This window comes from Daldinia decipiens, assembly GCF_022478715.1.
Source record: "Daldinia decipiens strain CBS 113046 unplaced genomic scaffold F4813scaffold_9, whole genome shotgun sequence".
Taxonomy (NCBI): Eukaryota; Fungi; Ascomycota; class Sordariomycetes; order Xylariales; family Hypoxylaceae; genus Daldinia; species Daldinia decipiens.
In genome coordinates, this window is record NW_026054552.1 from 39884 (window position 1) to 62140 (window position 22257).

Consider the following 22257-nt stretch of genomic DNA (forward strand, 5'->3'; position numbering starts at 1 on the left):
ATACCTACCTTAAGTACCTATCCTACATAACCTACCTACCAGGTATTTTACCCCCCGAACGCACGGCAAGATATTATGTTCTTCGTTCACTATTCTATATTCCCTCCCGCCATGTTTCCCTCTCCCATGGTGCTTCCAACTATCCTACTCGTTTCTTCTCGCCAGGCACTTATTGATGCGAATACAACTTCAATAGATGCTCTTTCTACATTTCCCCTTCATACTTTTTATTTCTACAGATAGTTTTGACGAGACAACTGGAATAAACTGTGAAAATACTCTTCTTCTACATTGTATTTCTATGTGATCCTGTCGTCGGAACAGCAATTGGACTCGCTTTACGAAGTCTTAATGTTGGTTCTGCCCACACACAATGGATTTCGAAGAGGTTCAAACCCCAGATGGGGTTCTAAAAGCCCTGTTTCATCACATTGCACTACCTGCGATGCTACCACGAGGGTCTGAGTCTAATACTGAGGATATCGAGCGCGGGATTCTGGACCGTCTAATAATTGCGGCCAAACTCATGGAGAGCATTGTAGATAGCACCCATTGGCAAATCTGGAACTCGGTCAGGCGCTCACTCCTAGCTTGCAAAGCCCTGAATATTGGTGGAAAGTTGGAAAGAACCCATCTCACCTCGTATCTCAAAGAACTTCGAGACTCTGAGCTTGTCATACTTCACGTGGGGGCTCAAAATGCAGGACTTCTCATTTATAAACCCACAGAGTAAGTTTACTTTTGCCATCACCCATACGGTTGAGACTGACAAAGTGCATTTAGCCCCGAGTTCAGTGGCAACATTCTTTTCGAGGCGTTCGAGGCATCGCCTCGACGCGAATCAGTCCTGGCATCTCAAACCCTGTCATGGACATTCCCTGGCACTGCTGTGTTAATACCTTCCTCGGTATTCTATAGTGATACGTTTCTTGAAAGCCTCTCGGCCTTTCTCGAGCAGGCCTCAGTTGAGTCTACTCAGAAATTTTCCGAATATGGTAGAAAGGCAGGACACGAAATAGCAGAGGATAGAGGAACTTCGGATCCGGCTCTGGTCACATCTCTTCTCACTGCGATACTTGAGGCGAACGGGAAGCGCATTTCTCCTACGCTTCTTCAGAAAAGGGTCAGAGATGACGTGTGCTGGTTCAGTAGCGCACTGCCCTGGCGAAGGTTGCCTTATTGGCTTGTGCTTCGGGTCGCCATCTCGCGTTACCTAGCAATGATGCTTGGTGGAGCCCATGGTAGAATCCACTACAAGTTTCTGATGTGTGTTATTCATGGTATGATACTTGATGATACTCGAGATATCATTCCTTTGGAAGACCAAGCCTTTCTTAAGGCTAAACTTTGCCGTCGTCTCTTTAAGCTTGATCGGGACCGTCTCGAGCAACCCCAAGCCGTTCAAAATTCCTACTCGTTGTTAGCCACAGCTTTAACGCCCCGGTTTAATAGAGTAATTGATGCTACAGCAGCAAGGATCAATAGCGCTTGGGAGCAGGAGAAGCGAAACACGACCAGGCCCATACTCCCGTTGCCTCGGGAAGCAAATAGACACCAGCAACGCTTGAGTCTGACTTCAAGTCGCCCATATCTGGATAAGGCTCGCAAAAGATTCCAAGCAGCCATTCCACGTAGGGCATCTCCATCTCGTATAACGCCGCAACAGCCTAAGGTGCACATCCAAGCCTTTGGGAGCAAGCTCTTTGGACTATTTAACGAAGAGAAGGAACTCCAGGCTGCTTCTGCTAATATGTCCACATCCTCTTTAAGTCTGTCAGCAAAGGTCCGACAGCTTTACAAGGGGATTCTTAAATATATCGACCAAATTGACGGTTATTACGAGAATAACGCAGAACAGAAGAGTATTATGCTGCTTACGCTACTGGAGACGTGGATGTCGCTTGACGAAGCGGCGTGTTCCATGTTCCCACTTTTGAATCATTTTCACCCAGCCTTTACTTCACGATTGATAGAAATACTCCGATTTCCACTCCTGTCTGATATCTCGCGAGCTAGGGAAGTGGAGTCATATATACAAGATCGAATTTCTAAATCTAAAACACGGGCTACGCTTTTTGATGATCCGTGTAAAGGATGCTTCGCGGAAAGATACTTCGATGAATCTCCCGGCTCCGATGCGCTCACAAACATACTTTCCGAAATACAATCAGACTCCATGAAAAGAAGAGAGGAGAAAGAAGAGGAGTGGAGGAATTTGAGTGCTGAATATGAGAAACTGACAAGAGAATACGAGTCTTCAACATGCTTCTATGTCGAATCACGAGATGGCTTCCATTTAGAGCACGAACCTCATTACTGTCCAAAATGTCAACTTGATAAAAGGAGATCTCGTATGGTGATCAAAGCTTTCGAATCGCCATTACCCGAAAACCCTGTCATGGCAAAGGCCGTAGTATTTGAGCTCAGGTGTCCCGAAGCTCTTGCTCAATATCGCGACGCCACGTGGGCAATCTTGTATCGCATCGCAAGGCAAACACAGGAGTCGGGCGTCGAACCGAAGCTATGCCTTCAGGATTATTCGGGGCTACAGCTGTATGCAAAGGTTCCTGGACACATAACCCTTGCGTCAACGACCAAATCCTGTGAGTTATCACATACTCTTCTCCACGATAGCAATAACCTACTAACACAAAGTAGTTCTGATGACTCATTACAAGGAGAGGAAGAAGTTCCCAGTTGACCTTGATCAAGTTTGCCTTCCAAACGGTCTCAAGCTTGCATACTTTGACCAGGCTACTCATTCTTGGCCCGGTCGCAGAGAAATTCATCCAACCTTCGAGCACCATTGTAAGCTAACACTGCCCAAAGGCTCGCCATTTTCACCACTTCTCGAGTCTCAAAGCTTCAACGCCTATGGCAATGGGCCAACTTCTTATGAGATTGCGGCGTCTCATTCATCCTGTCCTTCCGCCCTAAGTATACACGAGTACATGGCCTTCCAATTCCTCCTATCCGGAAAACGTCGTCGGTGGATGGCTCTTCTAGCAGAGCTTGGGTCTTCAAATCTCAATATTTCTACAGAAACGACTGTGCTTTTATTTGACCACTTAGCACATCAGATTGGCCCCTCGGACAAGCACCAAGCGATTCTTGGAACTGTGCACTATATTTTTCGAGATACCTCTTTCTGTGAAAATTTACTTCAACAACTCCGAATAAAGTTGGAAGCCGTTGCTTCCAATTGGCGTGAAACTCACCTTATGGAGATCGTCATCATGTTAGCGCTGAGAGTACTCGCGTTTACAACACCTTTTACAGATACAAACTACTTGGCGTCAAAAGCACTATTACTCCTTTCTGAAGCGAGACAAGTAACTTTCCAATGGGTCAGAATGCTACGGAAGGAAATGTATTGTGCCAGCGACCTTAGTAACGCACAGAACTGTCAGTCATATCTACTGTGGGCCGCTATCCTCTGCAAGAGAACATTTGCTATTTTCCAGATGTCAACTGAGGATCTCAATAAGGATGAACTTTCTACATTTTTAGAATGTAGTGCAACAGTCTACGACAATATTCCGGACAATATTTCCTCCCTCGGGCAAATAATGAAGAACTCATTCGTTCGTGATTTGAGAATGATGTACGAGCTGAAGGATAAGATAAGGAGGTCCATAGAGCTTCATGGACATGATGCTCTTCTTGCCACGTTACAGGTCTTATGGCCGGCTGCTGAATCGAAGCACATATATAACGTCAGCCTGCAAGCTGATAACTGGCTTCAAGTTGAATTAGTTGATCAACATGGGTTTGAAATTGTGAGCTATAACTACCTTTTCGGCATCTTGCTAGTAAATGGCCAGCCACTTGGTGTAAGTAACTATGACACACGTGGATTTGGGATACACTCTATTAACATGTAATCACAGAGACTTCCAGCAGATCCCGAGAGCACCATTATACTCGAGGAACTATTTGGGAGCCAGACTAGTCTCATGAAGTTCCCATCATCCATTCCAGGAATGACGCACGGTGAGTACTATTTGGCATATTTTTGTCCTACAATTCAAGAAGTATTCCAAGTAAGTATGCGGCTAATATTCGAATATATTCAGTCTTGGCCTTCAAAAAAGGCGGATACCATACTCATATAGGGTACGATGAAGGAGAGACCATAATCCGTGCCATTAAAGGCTCACAAGTTTTGGAACTCGTCCCAAGAAAGATATTTCGCGATGGAAATTCTTTCGACCTTCCCGCACATCTTATTGATAATTGCATTCATTGGCTGTAAGTTATTAAATCTAATTCTCAGCTAAGCTCTTCACGATAGAACTAATTAAAATCAGTGACCCGATATCTGGCATCATCGAAATCAGGCCAAAGTCAAAAAATATTTGGCGCTCGCACCCACATAACTGGAGATTGGATGTTACAACTTCGATATGTACACGATTTACACCCACTCGAAGAATCAAAGAAACCCTGGTGGACCCCTACAGTCCACTGTTCGTGCGCGTGTCGAAGATGTTCGCATGGTTTGAGCACGCGATGCATTTAACCATCTACCAACCTGGCGGCGGTCATGCGCTCACCGTAGAAATGCCTCGCATGCAATTGAAATGGTTCGTAAACAAAAACAATTTATTGCAGTCACCACACCTACAGGCCGAGATAGATCCCTGCCAATCCATCGACACATGGTATGGATTCGACAGCAAACTTGTTTGCCGCAGCCTGAAGGACCCTCTAGAGCGTTTTGTACTCGTCCCGCTAGGCGTTCTGAGGGCAAGAAAAAGGGGCTGCCATATTCAAGTATGCGTGCAATTGCACAATATGCCAACAGCCGTATATCTCCGCTTCATGGTTAACAAAACACTTGGCCGTATAGAGTCTGCGGCTGAGCCCGCATTAGTATACAAGAAGGCAGAAATACATGCACTCACATCTTTCATCCTCCCAGATCCCTTAACAGGTCTAACAGGAGTTGAAAGCTCTCTGGCGATTTTAACTTCTGGGATCTCCCAGCCATGGTCACCTTTGACGGTCCTCCCGACTAATATTTTACATTCCATTTCGAACCTTTCACCTCATCGAGAATACTACCCTCCAGACATAAAAGTAATGAAGAAGGAGATGTGGGATCACCATTTACCTACGATGATTCAGCGGGATGAGTTTCGCATAATCGTTTCCCAGATCATCTCACAGTCAGACAGGCTAGCAACATTCCACCCTCATAGGGCAGAGGATCTTCAGAGTCCTGAGATGCCGGAATTGCCTTCGTCCGGCGACCATGACTTAAACCTACGTAGTCTGCACCGCCGACGACTGTATGAGAGGCGTTCCAACTATGAATTGCCATTCAATTATCCCGACGATACGGCTTACGAAGCTAGGCATAATCCTCATGCTGCAAGTTTGCGTTACTCGAATGTCCTCGAAGCGCTCTATATAGTCCGCGACAAACCTGCAACTATGTCCACAGTGGAAGATCTTGCATTGAATCTATCGCAATCACTTCATATCAAGGGTTATAAGCAGATTCTAGAAAAGATAACACTTCAAGAACGTCTTAATACTGATGTACGCCGCGAATGGGGTCCATTAGTTGATGTAGTGAAAGAAATGCGCGACCAGCACAGGCTCATGTTCTTCATAGGCATAATATCATTTCGGTCAGATGCGAACATGCCTCTAATAAGAACTCTCATTGCATTTTCATATTGGGACCAGCTCCAGTCCTTAGATCTACCTGACCATGCGGAATACCACAGTTTCCGACCTCGTCAGATACCACAGCTTGACGTTCTGGTCAAGCTTATTGAACCATTCCAAGTGCCGCCACCAGAGGATCCGCCTTTAATAGAGTTTGCAAGCAGTAAGGGTCAAAGGAAGCTCTGGCAAGCCAAGGCGGCCCATGCTCGCAAAGCGAAAGAAGATTGCGAAAAGCTCGCGAAATCTCTAATGTCAAAGTGGCCTACCCTAACTCCGAGTGCAAATGTCGGCGACGTACATCTGGTGGACATACCCGCTGCTTTAGAAAAGCTGGAGCCTGAGTGGGAGATGTTATACCATAATCATGAGTTCTATAACCACCTCCAAGAAGTTCAGAAGGTTTTATGCCAGAGACATTCAGACGCAAGGTTCCAAAGGGCAGACTTCATATCATCTGAGACATCATACGCTATCCAACAACCGGGCTACACACTACCTGGACTTGGAAATGATCTAATGAAGATGCCTATTAACAAAGCTAGAGAGCACCCCGAAAACCCTTCATATGATTTCAAAGGGCACAAAACACAACTTGAAGTACCTTCGTATGGTAGTCTTCAAGATTCCGGGGCTTCGTATGAGTTGGGTCAGATTATCGAAACATTTTCCAAATCAAAATCAATCATCCAGCAGAGATATGCCAGCGATCTAAAAGAAAGTCTAAATGCGTTTCATACCCGTAGAATACCGACTGCGCCGCGCTTAGCATCGTCTTCCCACAATGAGTATACATTATCTTATCTTCAGGAAAATGTAAAAAGATGCCTCGGGGACATTAAATCAGCTATAGAGATGCCGAGTGATAATTACTCCAGGAGGCAGATTTGGTGGCTCCAACAGGGACAATTGTGGCCTGCTATTACTCCAATCACTATACTCGAACAGCTGCGAACAACCACGAAGCGCCTATTTGGAAGTGGCACGAAGGAATGGATTCTTCACTTTGCCTTATCAATTACAAACTTGCAACGAAAGATGCGAATGCAATCGTATCAGCTTTCGAAAGAAAACGCTCGCTACGAAGAAGAGAGACAAAACATGGGGCATCGTAACTGGCGCGTCGAGGAGTACCCTGACTGGCTATTGTTGGAGGTTGAATCTAACCTACTCATTCGTGAAACTCAGGTCGAAGTTGCGTTGGCAATAATCGCACCGGAGTCTCAAGCAAATAGTGTTCTTCAGTTAAACATGGGCCAAGGCAAGACATCTTGTATCATCCCAATGGTTGCAGTGCTACTCGCCGATAGCAAGAACCTTGTGCGAGTTTCCGTACCTAAAGCTCTTCTACATCAAACAGCACAGCTACTCCATGGGCGCTTAGGTGGCCTTGTAGGTAGAGAAATCAGTCACGTACCATTTTCTCGAAAAACACCAACAAAGGAGGATCATATTAAGCTATTCCATAGGATACATCGCGACATTCAGAGAAAACGTGGGGTGATGCTTTGCCTTCCCGAGCACCAAATGTCATTTATGCTAAGCGGCCTTCAGCGGGTTCTAGATCAACGGATTCCCGAAGCTAGTATGATGGTTCGCGTGCAAAAGTGGTTACAATCATGTGCCCGGGACATACTGGATGAGAGTGACCATACATTAGCGGTGAAGACACAACTGATCTACCCATCTGGGTCGCAAATGTCTGTCGATGGGCATCCACATCGTTGGGTTGTAGTCGAGCAGATTTTGGCCCTGATGGATATGCATCTATACGATCTTGCGACCTGTTTTCCGCAATCAATCGAAGTGGTAAGACGTTCGCAAGGGGGGTTCCCTTTTGTTTTCTTCCTCCGGCCAGATGTTGAGGAGGAAATGATCAAGCGGCTCAAGTTCGATGTTTGCCGTGGTACCAGAGGTATTCTACCAATAGACACAATCGACCCGGCCGATCGTCTAGCCATCAAAGAGTTTCTCTCTGGCGGCAAGGTTCGTCCTTCCAGCTTAGATCGCATCAGCCGTTTATACCCAGATCGTCCACATATCCGGCAGACAGTATATCTACTACGAGGACTTTTTGTCCATCGCATTCTAATTATGGCACTCAAAAAACGATACGGAGTCCAATATGGGTTGCACCCTTCCAGGGACCCAGTGGCGGTTCCTTTCCACGCCAAGGGGGTTCCAAGCGAGCAATCGGAATTTGGACATGTCGATGTAAGTTACATTCACTAATTTTAAGCTCCTACACTACTGGGAGATATACAAGAACTTTATAAAGTCGTTTCATAAGTACTAATCTGGGACAGGTGGCCATTCTATTAACTGTATTGGCCTTTTATTACCGCGGTATTAATCTGTCACAAACCCGCCAAGCCCTAGAAGCTGTCTTAAAATCAGACGATCCCGCTTCTGAATACGATAAATGGACTGAAGATGAGGGTTTCCCGGATTATTTGAGGGACTGGCACTCGATCAACGTTGACGACTCTCAGCAAATAAGCCAGATTTGGAGTTGTGTTCGGTTCAAAGTTCCCGTGATCGACTACTTTATGAACAATTTTGTTTTCCCACCGCATGCGAAACAATTCAGACTTCGGTTGCAGTCGAATGGGTGGGACATCCCTCTTTTCTCCCACGCACAATCTGATACATCAGCCAAGAATACGTCGTTAAGCAAGTCACGAGGACTTACAACTGGTTTCTCCGGTAAGTCTCATATCCCCATTATTTCTCCCTTCCCCGTTCTGTTAGCTTTACCGAAGTGATATGGGATCGTTCTAGCTACTAACATATGTTGTATAATAGGCACAAACGACATCAAGTCACTTCTACCTCTTACTATTAAACAAGACGACTTACCCTCGTTGTCGCATACAAATGCAGAAGTACTCACTTATCTCCTGCAGCAACGGTCAAGGAAGTATGTCGTTATGGCTGATCATAACCATAAGCGTCTCAGCGAGATCGCATTCTTGTATATGCTTAAAAAGTTCGATACTGGCATACGTATCTTGATCGATGCTGGAGCGCAGATCCTCGAACAATCCAACAAGGAGTTAGCCGAGAACTGGCTAAAAATAGATGGAAGGGCAGATGCTGCACTCTATTTCGATGGAGATAGCCCATTCATCCTTTCTAAGCAGAATACGAGGACCCCGTTACTTGCCTCGCCCTATGCAGACAACCTTGATAAGGTACTTGTATATCTTGATGAGGTACGTTTACAACTATACCAAATATTAAACACATAATCTAAATACATTCTTTCCACAGGCTCATACACGGGGAACTGACCTCAAGTTCGGTCCGAAAGCTCGCGCTGCTCTAACCCTTGGCTTAGGCCAGACGAAAGACCATACTGTGCAAGGTAGGGCCCCTGGAATTTCAATTCATTTAGAAAGGTATAACTAACGATAATTACTTAGCTGCAATGCGATTAAGACAACTCGGAACTACACAGTCTGTTACATTTTTTGCGCCCCCTGAAGTGAATCAGAATATTCGAGACCTGTGTAATAAAAGGGATGGTGAGCGTGTAGATTCATACGACGTGTAGGTTTGACTTCCTACCATATGAAACCCCATACTCGTCCCCAGTATGATTAAACAGAACTGACGCGGCAGTAGGATCCGTTGGCTTATCAACAACACCTGTGATGGAATTGAGCAACTGCAGCCCCTATTCTACTCCCAAGGAACGGATTTCTGTAACCGGATACAAGCGGCGGAAGATTTTCCAGACTTCCTAGTTAATGACGAGGATAGGACAGCGTTTATTGATGCTATTAAACATAAGGAACGACAAACCTTGCAGCAGCTTTACGGCGCCCAACCTAGATCAAAGACAAATGCATCCACAAAATCAAATGCCAAAATTGCAAGCTTCGTTAAGGAACTCGAATCCCGCAAGAAAAACTTCCAGGATACTGGCCAGGCTGTTCATGCTTCGGCCCTGCAAGAGGTTGAACAGGAGCGAGAGACCGAGATTGAGGTTGAGGCGGTACGCCAAGTCAAAAAGCCCATGTCGTACACGCCTCTCAAATTCCCTGGGCTCCACAGGGACCTAGAGACTTTTGCCAGAACGGCCAGGATTCCTGCCGGGTCAGATATTTTCGTCCATGTCATGAGAGCTCTTACGAGGACTGCGCTTGGCAGGAAGCATAAGGTTAACCACGAAGTCAGCTCCTCTCAGCTATTTGTTTCTAGCGAATTCGAACGGACGGTTAAGTTAGTCTTTGAAGCGGCGAACGACAATTTCTTGGTAATACTCCCTTATTCTTTCATTCTAACTATCAGTAGTTAGTACTAATTCTTGAAAATAGCGCCCTGTCCAGTGGGTTCTTTACGCGACTTCTCCAGAAGCAGCCATCATTGTCACGCCTGAGGAAGCCGAACACTTAATCCAGATCATCCAAGACGCCGAGAAAGAGAAACAGGGATGCCCAACTCGTCTTCTAACATATGCAGCCCCTGTTACTCGACGAATGATGCATTTCAATAAGCTAAACTTCTATTCTATGCCCCCTCTTCCTCCGGACTGGAAGCCCTCGGAATGGCTCACTACTGAACTTGGATTCTTCGCCGGAAGGCTGTACTTCGAGTTCTCCGAGTACGATAGTATCTGTAGGATGCTTGGCATAGATGTATCTAAGCCTGGGATTGATGAGTTTGACAGCTCAGAAACGGATACCACCGAGCAACAGACAACCTCCACCACTGAGAGGTCCAGCGTAGCGACGTCTCCAAGCTCAAACGAAGTACACGAAGCTGTCGAAGTTCCGCTAAATGAGAAGCCGTTAAAGACCAAGCGCTTCACTTCAACTCTTACATCAAAGCCTTACACGTTCACTCAGGAATACTTGGCTGTTCGGCGACGCGGGCAGGACTTTACGCATACGCCCATGGGTTTCTTGAGCAGTGGAAAGCCATTAACCGAAGAGAGTCCTTTCTTCCGTCGTGCGGATACTATTCGACGTAGTCTGGGCTTAGTACCTGTAGGAACAGTCCAAGCCGACGACGAAGAGGTAGATGTAGCCGAAGACATGATGGATCTAGGAAACTACGATCCTTCAGCAGAGGTTCAAGATGATGAAGAGCACATCACAATAGAATATGAGGAGTCTGAATTACACCCCGTGGACGAGGATGAAGAAGACTCTAGCACTGAGTCTCAGTCTCCTGGAAATATTGATAGGCAGCGGCCTAAGCAGAAGTCCAAACGAGGTGGATTTACCGTAAGATAGGTTGAGGAAATTATGATGTAATTTCCTTCAAAGTTTGCTTGGCCTGTTAAGTTTTCGTTATGTTGATAGGAAAGAAAATGTGGCTATTAGCTTATGTGTATGTAGGACTGATTGTGTCCCTGTTTCCTTCTCAAATTTACATGTTGCTACTCGACCTAGTTCCTTCGTATTCAACTTCCCGGAGCTTGCGTGGCATATACGTCTGTTTCTATCTCTTGTACTACATGCAGTAAAACATCGGCTTATTTACCCAATTTCGAGTCGCAACTTACATTGACATTTTATAGGGAAGATAATATTCTTCCAACTACCAAGAATCACTAAATACCATTGATATTTGACTCGGGAAAAGCCGGGTAGGCGATAACCATGAAGGTAATGATAACTATTCTATCTACAAAATACATAAGTTATCCTAATAGATAGGTACTAATAGACCCTTTCTCTAGATCTTCATCTTCCTTCTTGCGCTAAGCGCCTGCGCCGTCGCCGCGCCACATCAGCGTCGTTCCCAGGCAGAAGAGCCAACTTCCTACAGGCTCGACTGCCACTCCCCTAACACGACGAAGTGGTGCGAGAGTAATTACCACGCCGGATGCAACAGTAACGGGACGCTACATACGGATAACGTCTTTTATTGTGGTACCAGGGTGTGTAAATGCGTTCATCAAGTGATAGGTCCTTAGGAACCTAGTTTGGTCCAAGGAGAGATGGAAGCTGTGGTTGGCGACAATAAAGGGGAGGGAATGCGAAGGGAGAAATGCACGTCGGATAAGATTTGAATAGCAGGGCGCATGGCGGTCCTGACATTGAGGAACAACAAGTTGTATCTTGGTGATAATGATACACATCAAATAAATTCATCGCAAAATCTGTTTACTACCTAGACATCCACTTGGGATACCTGTTATACATGCGATCGCCACTCTCGCCAATTACGATCTCTTTGCACTAGTAATGCGCGGTGCGCACCCACATTTTGTGAGCATCGAATTTAGAGACGTCATCCTGGTCTGCGCGATGCACTTGGACGCGGGTTGGACCGTGCTGTATACCTATATACTGGTTGCAAATGTCTGCTTACGCCGGGTAAAAGCCGTACGACAGCCGTCTCATCTATCTAAGTACATACGTACCTAAAGTTTCGTTCATTGTGACCTATCGATCTAAGCCTTTCCACGCATTGCATAGGCTGCAGGACGACGATGTCTGAGAGCAGGGCTTTGGCAATATCCTTCGGTACCGAGTCTACTGAGTCCCAGCAAAGTGCCAGGCTTTACGACACGTCTGTGCGGCTGCGGCGGACTGACCTAGTGGATCTAGGTATGTCTAGTCCCCGGCCTCTAAAGTAATATCTATAAAAAGATTTAGCACATAACTAAAGCAGGCGCCGCGGAAATGCGTGATTGTATATACATCATCATACATACCTACCTATATATGCAATCGGAGATTTTTCGGCAAGTCTCTGAATAGGGGGGATACAGCATCCCGCATTGCTAGCTTCCTGTACATAGGTTAGCTACGCAGAACCAGAGCTTTGATCACCCATCCCCAGGGGCTTTAGAATTTTGGATATCTAATCTGGAGCTTAGGTATTTGTGAAGCAAAAGGAGTCTGTTTCATGGCGATAGCTTCAGGGGTTCAGGTCACGTGTGCGACGTTGATCTTCAAGCAGTGATAGTTTTAACAAATTGGTCAATTAAACGCCTAACCAGCAGCCTTCAAAGCAATATATAAACAGGGATTAGATAGCTGGTAGACATGATTTATTAGCATATTCGACGTGCAAAGCTCTTTGCACATTCACATGACACTTTTGTTTCCAACCGACAGACGTGCCAAGCTAAGGGGAAATCATCGCTATTATGTACAGTGCGATCACCGTCTTCGCACATACAGTTGTTGTAGACTAAGAATATCCCAACAACTATTATGTCTGGTATGAAACTTGAATTAAATTTATATTTCTTGTTGGTACCTGATTCCTCATAGTTAGCTTTTTCAGAGTTTAACCACCAGCAACTCTAAACCATTCATCCTTACCAGCACAACTCGCGGTTGAATATTCTAAGCAATGACAAACGAAATTTTTATATTTAGCTAGGGAATTTTGAGCTTTAGAAATCCCAGGTAGCTGGTAGAGAGATGTTTAATCTGAATAAAGACGGAAATCTTATATTGAATTGGGCTCTTCTAATACTTCCACTGGGATCAAATCCAATAGTTCAGATCGCAGATAACGTCTCCAGTGCAATGGCACTCACTGCGGCAAGTAATACAATATTCAACCCAGATAAAACTGGCGACTCAAGAAATAATAATTACCATGTTAAATAAGACCTACCGGGTACATAGTAGTTAACCACCAAGTAAGAATGCAGGTAAACATTGTAGATTTTTGAGCTTTGCGTAGGCATTATTTTAAATTCTATCTAAACTCAACGCCACAAAACATCGCGCAGGCCTCCACTTGCTGCACGACCTGTAATATTGGCTGTCCCATGCCAGTGCCAGTCTCCCCCCAGCTGTCGCTCGATTTTCGGTCCTCTAAGCAACGAGGTACATCCGACAAAGTACATACCCAGGCAACAAGACATATATATCGAAATAAACTGCAAACACTCAGCCGACCCCGCAAAAAGGAAGTATCCCTGGGTGACTGGAGGCTAGAGAAAACTGCACCGTGGTGTCATATGCTGGACCGGTATGCCCGTGACTTGACAGTACGACATTTACAAAGTAGTTTTTCGTAGGTCCTGTGTTCAACACACAGGCCGAGCTTTTTTTGCAATTCTTTTTTACTAATATTCCATCTATTTGATTACATTGTAAAACTACATGCCCCCTTTCCAATAGCCCCTTTCCCACATTCTACGTTTTATTAATTATTGATTGTCCTTACGATCTAGATAGAATTCAATAAAATATGCAAATAGCTTTCTTTCTGTGCAGCTATATACCTAAAATCAAATCCGCAGTTGCTGCGTAATAAGTTCTACTTCCTCCCTAATAGAATTTGTGCGATCTAAGGCAAGACTAACTGGTAAGATCTACGTTCAATAGAACATTGGCCTTGCCGTAGCACTGTTGCATACAATCTACAGAAAGGCCATCTTGGTTGTTGTACTATGAATCACCCATGGTAAGCAATTTCTTATATCTTGCTGACAAACTCCAGAAGTCGCGTTGGGATAAACTGTAACGCACATTGGGATGACTACATCCTAAATATGGAAGTAGAGATACGATTGCATATGAACGATGTGGTAGGTACTGGTTCAGCAGCAACACCAACCGCCGCTATTATCAGCCAACCTTTCTTTCACCTTAGATCATCGACGCACCTTATAATACCTACGAGTAATATGTCCATATAGCATTAATCTTACATCTTCAATTCAACTATGTCCTACGCAAACGACTCCTCCTAGTCACATAGAATTAATTAGCTTCTTAGACACAGCACTTCCAAGTAACCATGTCGTCTTCACACGGGAGAAGCATCGGCCAATACTACCTCACCAGGGACTCCTTCGGTAATAGACCCATGTGGCTAGGCGAGATGCTGGAATACATGGAAGCCGATAACACCACAGGTACGGATGTGTGGGAACACCTCTTCATCAAATGGGGCGCCCGCACTGTCATGTCATATAGCGTATCCCTACCCAACTTCGCCTACGTTACCCATTCGGTCAATATGAGCATTATGCCACCGCCGAGAATGAAACATAGAGACATGATAGTCGACAACTATAAGGCTGCAGGAGGGGACTTAGCTACTTTTCAACGGATCTGCGTCGGCTTTATTACCAATTCATCAGCCTATAATTGTGTCGAGTCCGCGTTCGCTGCGAGAGGATTACAATTCCCAGATAGGGAGTGTATGGTGGTCAATTTGGTACGCACCCCCTTTTCCTTTCTACAGCTTTCCGTTTCTCATCTAACCCATGTACTATTGCTAATATTTATCCAGTAAGTACCTACAAAAGCCCTTCTAACTCTCATCACGACCATATAAGCCCTACACGGCCCGTCAGGAACACTAAGACGTAGCAGCGAACCAAACAGTACTGGCTGGGCCGAACTCGTACACGGAAACCCGTTCCTCGAGGGCCAGCAGAAGATGCTGAGGGAATACAGCAGAGAATTCAACAACGCGCGGATCAAAAAGGTAACAATTGCCGTAGACGAGGAACCCGGCATGATCGACATGAACCTCTTATTCATGGTAACGCACCTAACACGCGACGGGCGGGCTATACAGGCGGCCCCGCAAGAGAAGCCTTCACCAGAGACTCGGGAAATGATTAAAGCTTGGGATTGGGATATACACGATTGCTATGTGTAAAAGAATACGGAATGGCTATTAGATGTTGAGGGCTCGATATGTTTACCATCAGCGTTTATTCTGTAGCGTAGTATCGTATGATAGATAGTATGTATAGGCAATACGATATTATTTCAGCGAGAATATAATACATCTACGTGTATTTTCAAGCCCTTATGCTAGACATGGTGGTAGAGTTTACTTAGAATCCAAGGACGATACGGAGATTATTGTGTCCAAGACTTTCAGCTGGATCTCCTATCCAACAGAAGGCCTAGCTAAATCCAAAACCAAAAATTCCCTAAACTCTACAACCCTTCAAAACCTTACCTCGGAAGCGGCAACGCCTTCTGCAACCTGAGGTCCCTCGAACTCGCTCCGACATATGCCGTCTTCGGATACCCAGTGAGACGCCAGTCCTCCTCCTCGGAGTTCCAGTTGCTCAGGTCGCGGTACGTCACATTGAAAACCACTGTCTTCGTCTCTCCCGGCTGCAGGTATATCTCGTCGAACCCGCGCAGCACGACCTTTGGTTCCGTCGGACCGCCATGCGAGATGTACTAGGAAACGCATTAGGTGGAATGATCAACAAGACTACCTAATACAGTGGTTAGTAGTTGATTACTTACAAGCTGTGGAATCTCAGTCCCGGCCACCTCCCCGCTGTTGGTGATATCTGCGCTAATAACGTAGAGAAGCTCGTACAACTCGGGGTTTCCACCCGACGGACCTCCCGCTGGCAGGATCGGCTGCGCAGAAGCATTGTGGCCTCCCGGGGGAATCTCAGCAGTTATGTTTGGGATCGTCGCGGTATTGATGTACGGATAAATAAATCTCGGTATCTTGGTGAAGCCCTCAGGGGTAACCGCATTCTTCGGGTCCAAATCCAACTCGCCGTACGTTGGCGCCGGGGGTGTGGTTCCATATGCTGGTTTATACACTCCTGGGTCGTGATGAACCGCCGTCAAATTTGAGTATGTGAAGTTAGTATAACTAAGCCCGAAGCCGAATTCGAAGCTCGGCTCTATTTCCTCTCGGTCAAAGTATCGGTAATCAATGAAGAGGCCCTCTGCGAAGTCCTGCTGTGGCTCCATCGAGGTAGAGTTGAATAGGATAGACACTCCCCAGTCTTTCGCCCCCTTGCCCCAGGTAAAAGGCGTTCGACCCTGCGGGTTGACTTTCCCGTACAGCACGTCCGTCAGCGAGTTACCCGATTCCTGACCTGGGAGACCGGCCCATAGGATGGCGGTCACGTTCGGGTTCGTCTTGATGTGGTCGATTAGGACCGGACCGACGCTGTGAATAACAACTACAGTGTTAGTATTAACAGATGAAACAGCTTTGATCAGTTCGTCGCCGCCTTTCCAAAGCGTGAGGTTATTACGGTCGCCAAAGTTGCCATCTAATGTCGTATATCCCTCTCCCGAATCAGCATTAGCGAAGACAATCGCAACAGACGCATTACTTGCCGCCGCTTTAGCAGCATCAAGATCGAAGTTCCCCTTCACATTTGCGAATGCTGTACCATCGATCTCCGCCTGCTTCTCAAGCGCAGTGGCCGGCGAGATCAAATAGGGGTACTCCGCTGTCGCCGAACCCCAGCCCATCGCAAGCGTCCCGTTGTTGCAAATCCGGTCTACGCAACCATTCGGCCCGTCGGGGTTATCCTGCGCGTCTTCGCCAATCACTGCAATACTCTCGGGCTTAACCAAGGGCAAAGCTTTCCCAACATTCTTAAACAGTACCGTCGCCTTTGCGCCCATCTCGCGGATGAGCTCGCCATGGTCGGCCTGCACGTCCACGTGGTAATTCACCGTCGTGTTTCCCTGCTTCGCAGCCCAGTACTGGTAGCCAGTGGTCTCGTTCGTCCAGGAAGAGTAGTTAATATCGACCTGCTTTGTGTCCCGCCCTACCTTGTAGAAAGCGGCCATGATGCGGATAGCCATGTCGTCGAGTCGCCACTGCGGAACCGCACCGCTAAGCACCGCTTCGGTCAAAGCGCCGCCCCAGTACGATCTATAAGCACCCGCTCCAAACCCTTCCCCGGGCATCGTCATATCCAAGCCAGCAAGTGCGCTGGCGACGCCGCTGTGCTGCGCGCCCCAGTCGCTGACCACTACACCAAGGTCCAATTAATCACACATATTCCCATAGTCTTGACAAAAAGCACCCCTTTTAACCCCTTAAAACGCCTTCAGAAAACAAGGAAAAACTTACCGAACCCCTGAAACCCCAGCTCATTCTTCAACAGCTTATTCAGGACGTACGAGTTCTTGCACGCATAGCTATTGTTGATCTGATTATACGAGCACATGACGCTGCCGACACCCGCGCGCACGGCGTCCGCGAACGGCCACAGGTACACCTCGTGCATAGTCTTGTCGTCGAGATTGGAGCTGATGCCGCTGCGGAAGTGCTCCTGCTCGTTCAGCACGTAGTGTTTAACGCTGGCCACCACGCCCGCGCTCTGCGCCCCGGTGATGGTCTCGGCGACTGCTACGCCGGCGAGGTACGGGTCCGGCCCGAAGGCTTCGAAGTTGCGGCCGCCGGCGGGGTCCCGGCCTAGAGGGCCGACTACGGGACCTAGGTGCACGTCTGGGTAGGGGGGTAGATATTAATTTAGCTGGTGGTGGTAAAAAAGGCGGAAAAGGGGTTGCTTACCAATGCCTTTACCGCCGAATTCCTGTCCAATCGCCTCGCCCCGTTTCCGGAGTAAAGAGCGCGACCATGTTGCCGCTGCGCTGATGCCCGCCGGGAACACGGAGTTGAGATCGGCTATCGAGAATAAGTTTTCATTAACACACACTCTCCCGACCAACAAATCAAGCGTGTTTCTTCACGCTCCTGCAATTCGCCTTTATTCCTCCAGCTTGAGATATATATCAACTTACTATACCGAACCCCCACAGGTCCATCCTGCAAGCACAGATGGCGGAAATTGAGTCTTGGCACCGACCCCGTATTCCCCGTACACAAATCCGCTTGGTTACCAGTCCCGGTCGTCAAGTTAACCTTTTCAAGCAGCGTAAGCTTGCTGACGAACTCCCTAGCCTTTTCGTATGCTTCGTCCCATCCCGGACCACCAGTTCCCCACGGCGAGGGGTACGAGAGTTCGAATGTGGCCTTCTGGGCGCTGCCAAGGGCAGCTAGAGAGACAAGAACCGCTGCTGAGATTCGCATTGTGCCTATTTTCTATTTTCTCCTCTATATATGACCTTTATAAGGATCTCAAAAGGTATTACGAGGTTCAAGAAAGAGTTGAGGTGAGGATAGGGTTATTATTTCATACTTGAGCTGCCCGCGATCGCGTCATCCTAATCTATAAACAGCCAATTACCGCATATATATATGCCAGAGATGCAAGGTCCCGCTAAGGAACAATATATAAATAGATAGAGCACGCTCTCGGTTCGCTTGAACCGAGTGTTGAATTGCCTGATTAAGTCCCTCATTTGCGGCAGAATGCAGGATATCTACCGTCGGGGGATAAAGTCAAAGAACTATTGTAACGGCGTGAGCCGCATCTCCAACTTGGCATTTTCATTTTCTTAGGATGGGCTATCATGCTGTAATAAGATTCAATAAAATAGCAGTAATAGCTATCAATCCTGAAAATCCACACGTCGCCGATGCTTTTAGGAATACCTTTACCAGCCTATTCTCGTAACTCCAGCGTACCTAATATATCAAGCACGAAACGCAAAGCTAGAATATAGAAAAGCATACAATCTACGAGAACTTGCCTACAACGCTCCCGAAAATCATCTTCCTTTTCTGTTGGCTGACGTACTTACTAACATCATCAGCCCATCTTTGGCTACTATCCGCGGCGGTATCCAGACTGTCGTTCATAAGATTTAGTTTCTCTGTACGCTCATTCAGTTGCCTGGTGAGATAATCACCCCAGCCCTCTTGGCTACCTGATCCCGAACCGAGACCCTCTCCTAGATCCCGTTCGATTGCTGCTGTTGAAGCGTTCATGCGCTTAGCGGGAGGTCGATCGGGACCACCGATCAAGAGGTCCAGGTCTGCCGGCGTGACGTATTGCGTGCCCGAGATCCATTGCACATTTGAGATAGTCGGCCTCGGGGGTATTTCGAGGTTAGGATTAATGAGCTTATCAGCCGTGTTCTCTAATGGTAAGCCGGTACCCCACGCCTGAAGAATTGCAAGTTCGGATGGACTTGTCCAGCAGAATATGTCGCCATCCCCTGTCACTACCGCATCAATAGATCGACTACCATCCATCATAGGGAGTGAGTAGCTTCCTAGTTCCTTGAGTCCTGGCAGGCTAAAAGCTCTCGTCGTCAGGTCTCCAAATACGCCAACCAAGGCCATTCCATGCAATTCGAACTCGGTCACCGCAGCGGCATTGCAGAGGTAGTCGTCGAATGACTTCGAGGCCCCTTTAGCCGTGGACGGCTTGAAAATGCGAGCTTCGCTTTGCGTGACTAAAATAGAGTTAGTATTTATAAGAATATTACCGTATATTGGTCAGCTTACCAACTACAAGTAGGCCGTTGACGTGTTTTCCCTCTCTGAGCCCGGCCACAGCTTGGCCCGTAGCAAGAGCGGGCTTTCCATCCGCGGCGACAATGGGGCATATAGATACCACCTTATCATTTAGGTGTGCAACACCTGCTAGCGTAGCAGTATATCCCGCACCGGACGGTAGTATCTTAAAGGTAATGACCTTCCCTAGGTTTGTGCCAACGAAGCAGCATATGCTGGAATATTTGTCCTCGTCAAGAGTCATGACACCAAATTCAAGCACCACAGGCCATTCCTTAGCCATCGACACGCTAGACCGGCCTTTAAAAAACGACGAACGTTTTTCACGTTTAACAAACTCTGCCATCGGCGCTTGGAACATGACCGTAGGCCCTCGAAGGTCAATGATGCTTATGAAGCCATTCTCGGATCCAACAGCAAGGAAGCCTGCGTCTGAAGCCTTTATAACGCTGATTGGACCCTGCATCATTTCGTATAACGCTAACGGCTGAAGCCCACTCTTTAGAGATGGCTCGGCTCTTGTGCTAATATTAGTGATGCCTCCAGGGTTTGATTCGATGTGCTGGTCCGGGGGTTTCCCAAAATACGGATTACCACCCCATCGGTAGATGACAACTTCACCCTTGCTTGTACCAACAGCGAATTCACCGGTGGTGGAAGCCATAGTCATAGCCGTAATCTCTACATCCTCATAGCGGTCAAGAGCTCTAGCGACATCAACTTGAAGCTGGGACGAATTTTCGATCTCATCACCGTGGCCCACGTCCCAAATTCGTACTGTGCTATCCGCGTGCGCAACCTGAATGATAGTTCGCCCCTCGAAACGCCGGCGCGGTCGTGGTGCCTCGGCACCTCCTTTCAATAACGGCTCACCCTGGTTCCTATTTTCAACCATTCCAAGCCACCTCCCTCGATCAAGTATAGTTATCCCAAACTTGGTCGCGAACGGGTGGGCGAATGATACGGACGGGTGAAGCTGATTTGTTGGCGAAATAGGATAACCACTCGGGAAACTCAACGTGAGGATTTCTCCCGATGAGAGTAGAGTCATGATAGCAATTGGGTCCTGAGCACCGGCGAAATGAGGTGAGAAGCGTTGAATCAAAAAGAAATTTGCAATTCCAACCCCAGGCGGCGTCTGTATAGTATTATGGTGTTTACCTTTCAGGTAATCTGATAGGATCTGCCACGACGAAGTAGCATAATTAGGTGTAATCCCAAGGTCGATGAAAGTTAGACCATTTGAGGATTCATCAAACTTCCGGCCGCCTGCGATAAGTAAACCACTATCTTCTGGATTCTGCTTGCAGCACCAAGCAACGCGAGTGTACGGGTGCTTGGGACTCGAGGAGCCTGGATTTGGTACGGGTTGATTGATGTTGGTATCATAGAGAGTCCGCGCCAATACCACGCGCCCATCTCTCGGATCCCAGAATACCAAGCTTCCATCGTCATGGGCAGTCAGTATGAATGTTCCAGTAGGATGCCATAACGCGTGAGTAACCTTTGGTTTCCTCATAGATTCGACAGCCTGGCTTGACCCTCCTGGAGCTCCCGGGGGTAGCTGATACTCAAAGAATTTGGTCGGAATGTTCTGCTTGAACGAGTAGACCACTATACCATGCGTGTAAGCAATTAACAGCTTACCTATGTCGCGCGGGTGCAGCTGCATAGAGACCAGAGCCACCGCCCGAGCTCTAGGATCGTTTTCGGCCCATAGGTTAGGAATTTGAAACGGTGCCATACGTTGTCTGTCGATATCATATGTATGCACGTCCCCTGTTTGCGTGCCTAGAAAACACCAATCCAATACGGGGTCAGTTATCATACAAGAGACAATTCCAGGCACACGAAAGCCGATGATCTTCTTGCCAGTATCTAGATCCCATATGACAACCTCGCTCTTGGTGTCTAGGCTCACCAAGCGATTATTGGTGAATTGGATATCTGAAAAAGAACATGATCGTGATGGAACAAGCAGTTTCTGGACACGGCTTTGGCCGAAGACGTATATCTTCCCGCTTCCATATTTAGACTCATTCGTTCCAATGGCGAGAAGAGATTGGATAGGCTCATAGGCGATGCAGCTACATAAGTGAAATAAACTCAGTTAGCGAACCCCGGGAACTATAAGATATAGTAAGTCTGAATGACTTCATGATGGCGTACCTGATCTGAGAATTAATGCCGTAACGCGCCCGATCGTCCGGTATGAAAGAGCCTGGGATGATGTTAGCAGACAGGTCATTTTGCATGCCTGCCTGTCGTCCTCGAAGAAAAGCAGCCATTCTTTTTAATAGAAATAATCGACTAGACTGGAATCCAGGACCGTCTTCTTATGTCTATCTCCTATCCCAAATTCCCCTAGTTAAAGCAATTAAAGAAGATAGGAGAGGAAGTTTGTCTGCTAATGAGAAACATACGTCATCGGTGTTTTACATAATGATTCCCGGTTGCCCGGCACAGCGCCCCCACATTGAATAGGTTCTATGT

The 22257-nt window shown here is 46.9% G+C and overlaps 4 protein-coding genes across 4 annotated transcripts; 2 read left to right on the forward strand and 2 right to left on the reverse strand.

Annotated features, from left to right (window-relative positions):
• Nucleotides 1-275: 275 nt before the first annotated feature.
• On the forward strand, nucleotides 276-11104 carry F4813DRAFT_331455 (uncharacterized protein). Its single transcript, XM_049241134.1, has 12 exons — nucleotides 276-729; nucleotides 784-2603; nucleotides 2659-3833; nucleotides 3891-3993; nucleotides 4077-4251; nucleotides 4311-7890; nucleotides 7983-8382; nucleotides 8482-8891; nucleotides 8950-9043; nucleotides 9102-9228; nucleotides 9304-9937; nucleotides 9999-11104. The coding sequence occupies exons 1-12, from the start codon at nucleotides 374-376 to the stop codon at nucleotides 10917-10919; spliced, it is 9795 nt and encodes a 3264-aa protein (XP_049101338.1). The 5' UTR covers nucleotides 276-373; the 3' UTR covers nucleotides 10920-11104.
• Nucleotides 11105-14400: 3296 nt separating this feature from the next.
• F4813DRAFT_387486 (uncharacterized protein) lies at nucleotides 14401-15273 on the forward strand (the record flags this gene model as incomplete). The annotated part of the gene is made up of 2 exons (XM_049246565.1): nucleotides 14401-14806; nucleotides 14945-15273. The coding sequence occupies 2 exons, from the start codon at nucleotides 14401-14403 to the stop codon at nucleotides 15271-15273; spliced, it is 735 nt and encodes a 244-aa protein (XP_049101339.1).
• A 104-nt stretch (nucleotides 15274-15377) lies between these two features.
• On the reverse strand, nucleotides 15378-18714 carry F4813DRAFT_401504 (glycoside hydrolase family 3 protein). The gene is made up of 5 exons (XM_049248414.1): nucleotides 18144-18714; nucleotides 17914-18027; nucleotides 17470-17847; nucleotides 15882-17368; nucleotides 15378-15812 (listed from the first exon to the last, which is right to left on the reverse strand). Exons 1-5 carry the CDS (start codon nucleotides 18430-18432, stop codon nucleotides 15579-15581), a joined length of 2502 nt encoding a protein of 833 aa, XP_049101340.1. The 5' UTR covers nucleotides 18433-18714; the 3' UTR covers nucleotides 15378-15578.
• Nucleotide 18715: 1 nt separating this feature from the next.
• On the reverse strand, nucleotides 18716-22217 carry F4813DRAFT_331508 (lethal giant larvae like, C-terminal-domain-containing protein). The gene is made up of 3 exons (XM_049241135.1): nucleotides 21934-22217; nucleotides 19756-21851; nucleotides 18716-19703 (listed from the first exon to the last, which is right to left on the reverse strand). The coding sequence occupies exons 1-3, from the start codon at nucleotides 22050-22052 to the stop codon at nucleotides 18982-18984; spliced, it is 2937 nt and encodes a 978-aa protein (XP_049101341.1). The 5' UTR covers nucleotides 22053-22217; the 3' UTR covers nucleotides 18716-18981.
• Between the last annotated feature and the right edge of the window lie 40 nt (nucleotides 22218-22257).

Excerpts from the sequence above, each read along its gene's own strand:
- F4813DRAFT_331455 (XM_049241134.1), top strand. The coding sequence starts at position 374 with ATGGATTTCGAAGAGGTTCAAACCCCAGATGGGGTTCTAAAAGCCCTG. Across the intron at positions 2,604-2,658 it reads TGCGTCAACGACCAAATCCT|TTCTGATGACTCATTACAAG; the intron begins GTGAGTTATCAC and ends AACACAAAGTAG. Across the intron at positions 9,044-9,101 it reads GAAAGACCATACTGTGCAAG|CTGCAATGCGATTAAGACAA; the intron begins GTAGGGCCCCTG and ends ATAATTACTTAG.
- F4813DRAFT_401504 (XM_049248414.1), bottom strand. The coding sequence starts at position 18,432 with ATGCGAATCTCAGCAGCGGTTCTTGTCTCTCTAGCTGCCCTTGGCAGC. Across the intron at positions 17,369-17,469 it reads GCTGGGGTTTCAGGGGTTCG|TGGTCAGCGACTGGGGCGCG; the intron begins GTAAGTTTTTCC and ends ACCTTGGTGTAG. Across the intron at positions 15,813-15,881 it reads GGACTGAGATTCCACAGCTT|TACATCTCGCATGGCGGTCC; the intron begins GTAAGTAATCAA and ends TGCGTTTCCTAG.
- F4813DRAFT_331508 (XM_049241135.1), bottom strand. The coding sequence starts at position 22,052 with ATGGCTGCTTTTCTTCGAGGACGACAGGCAGGCATGCAAAATGACCTG. Across the intron at positions 21,852-21,933 it reads GGCATTAATTCTCAGATCAG|CTGCATCGCCTATGAGCCTA; the intron begins GTACGCCATCAT and ends TCACTTATGTAG. Across the intron at positions 19,704-19,755 it reads CAACGGCCTACTTGTAGTTG|TCACGCAAAGCGAAGCTCGC; the intron begins GTAAGCTGACCA and ends ACTCTATTTTAG.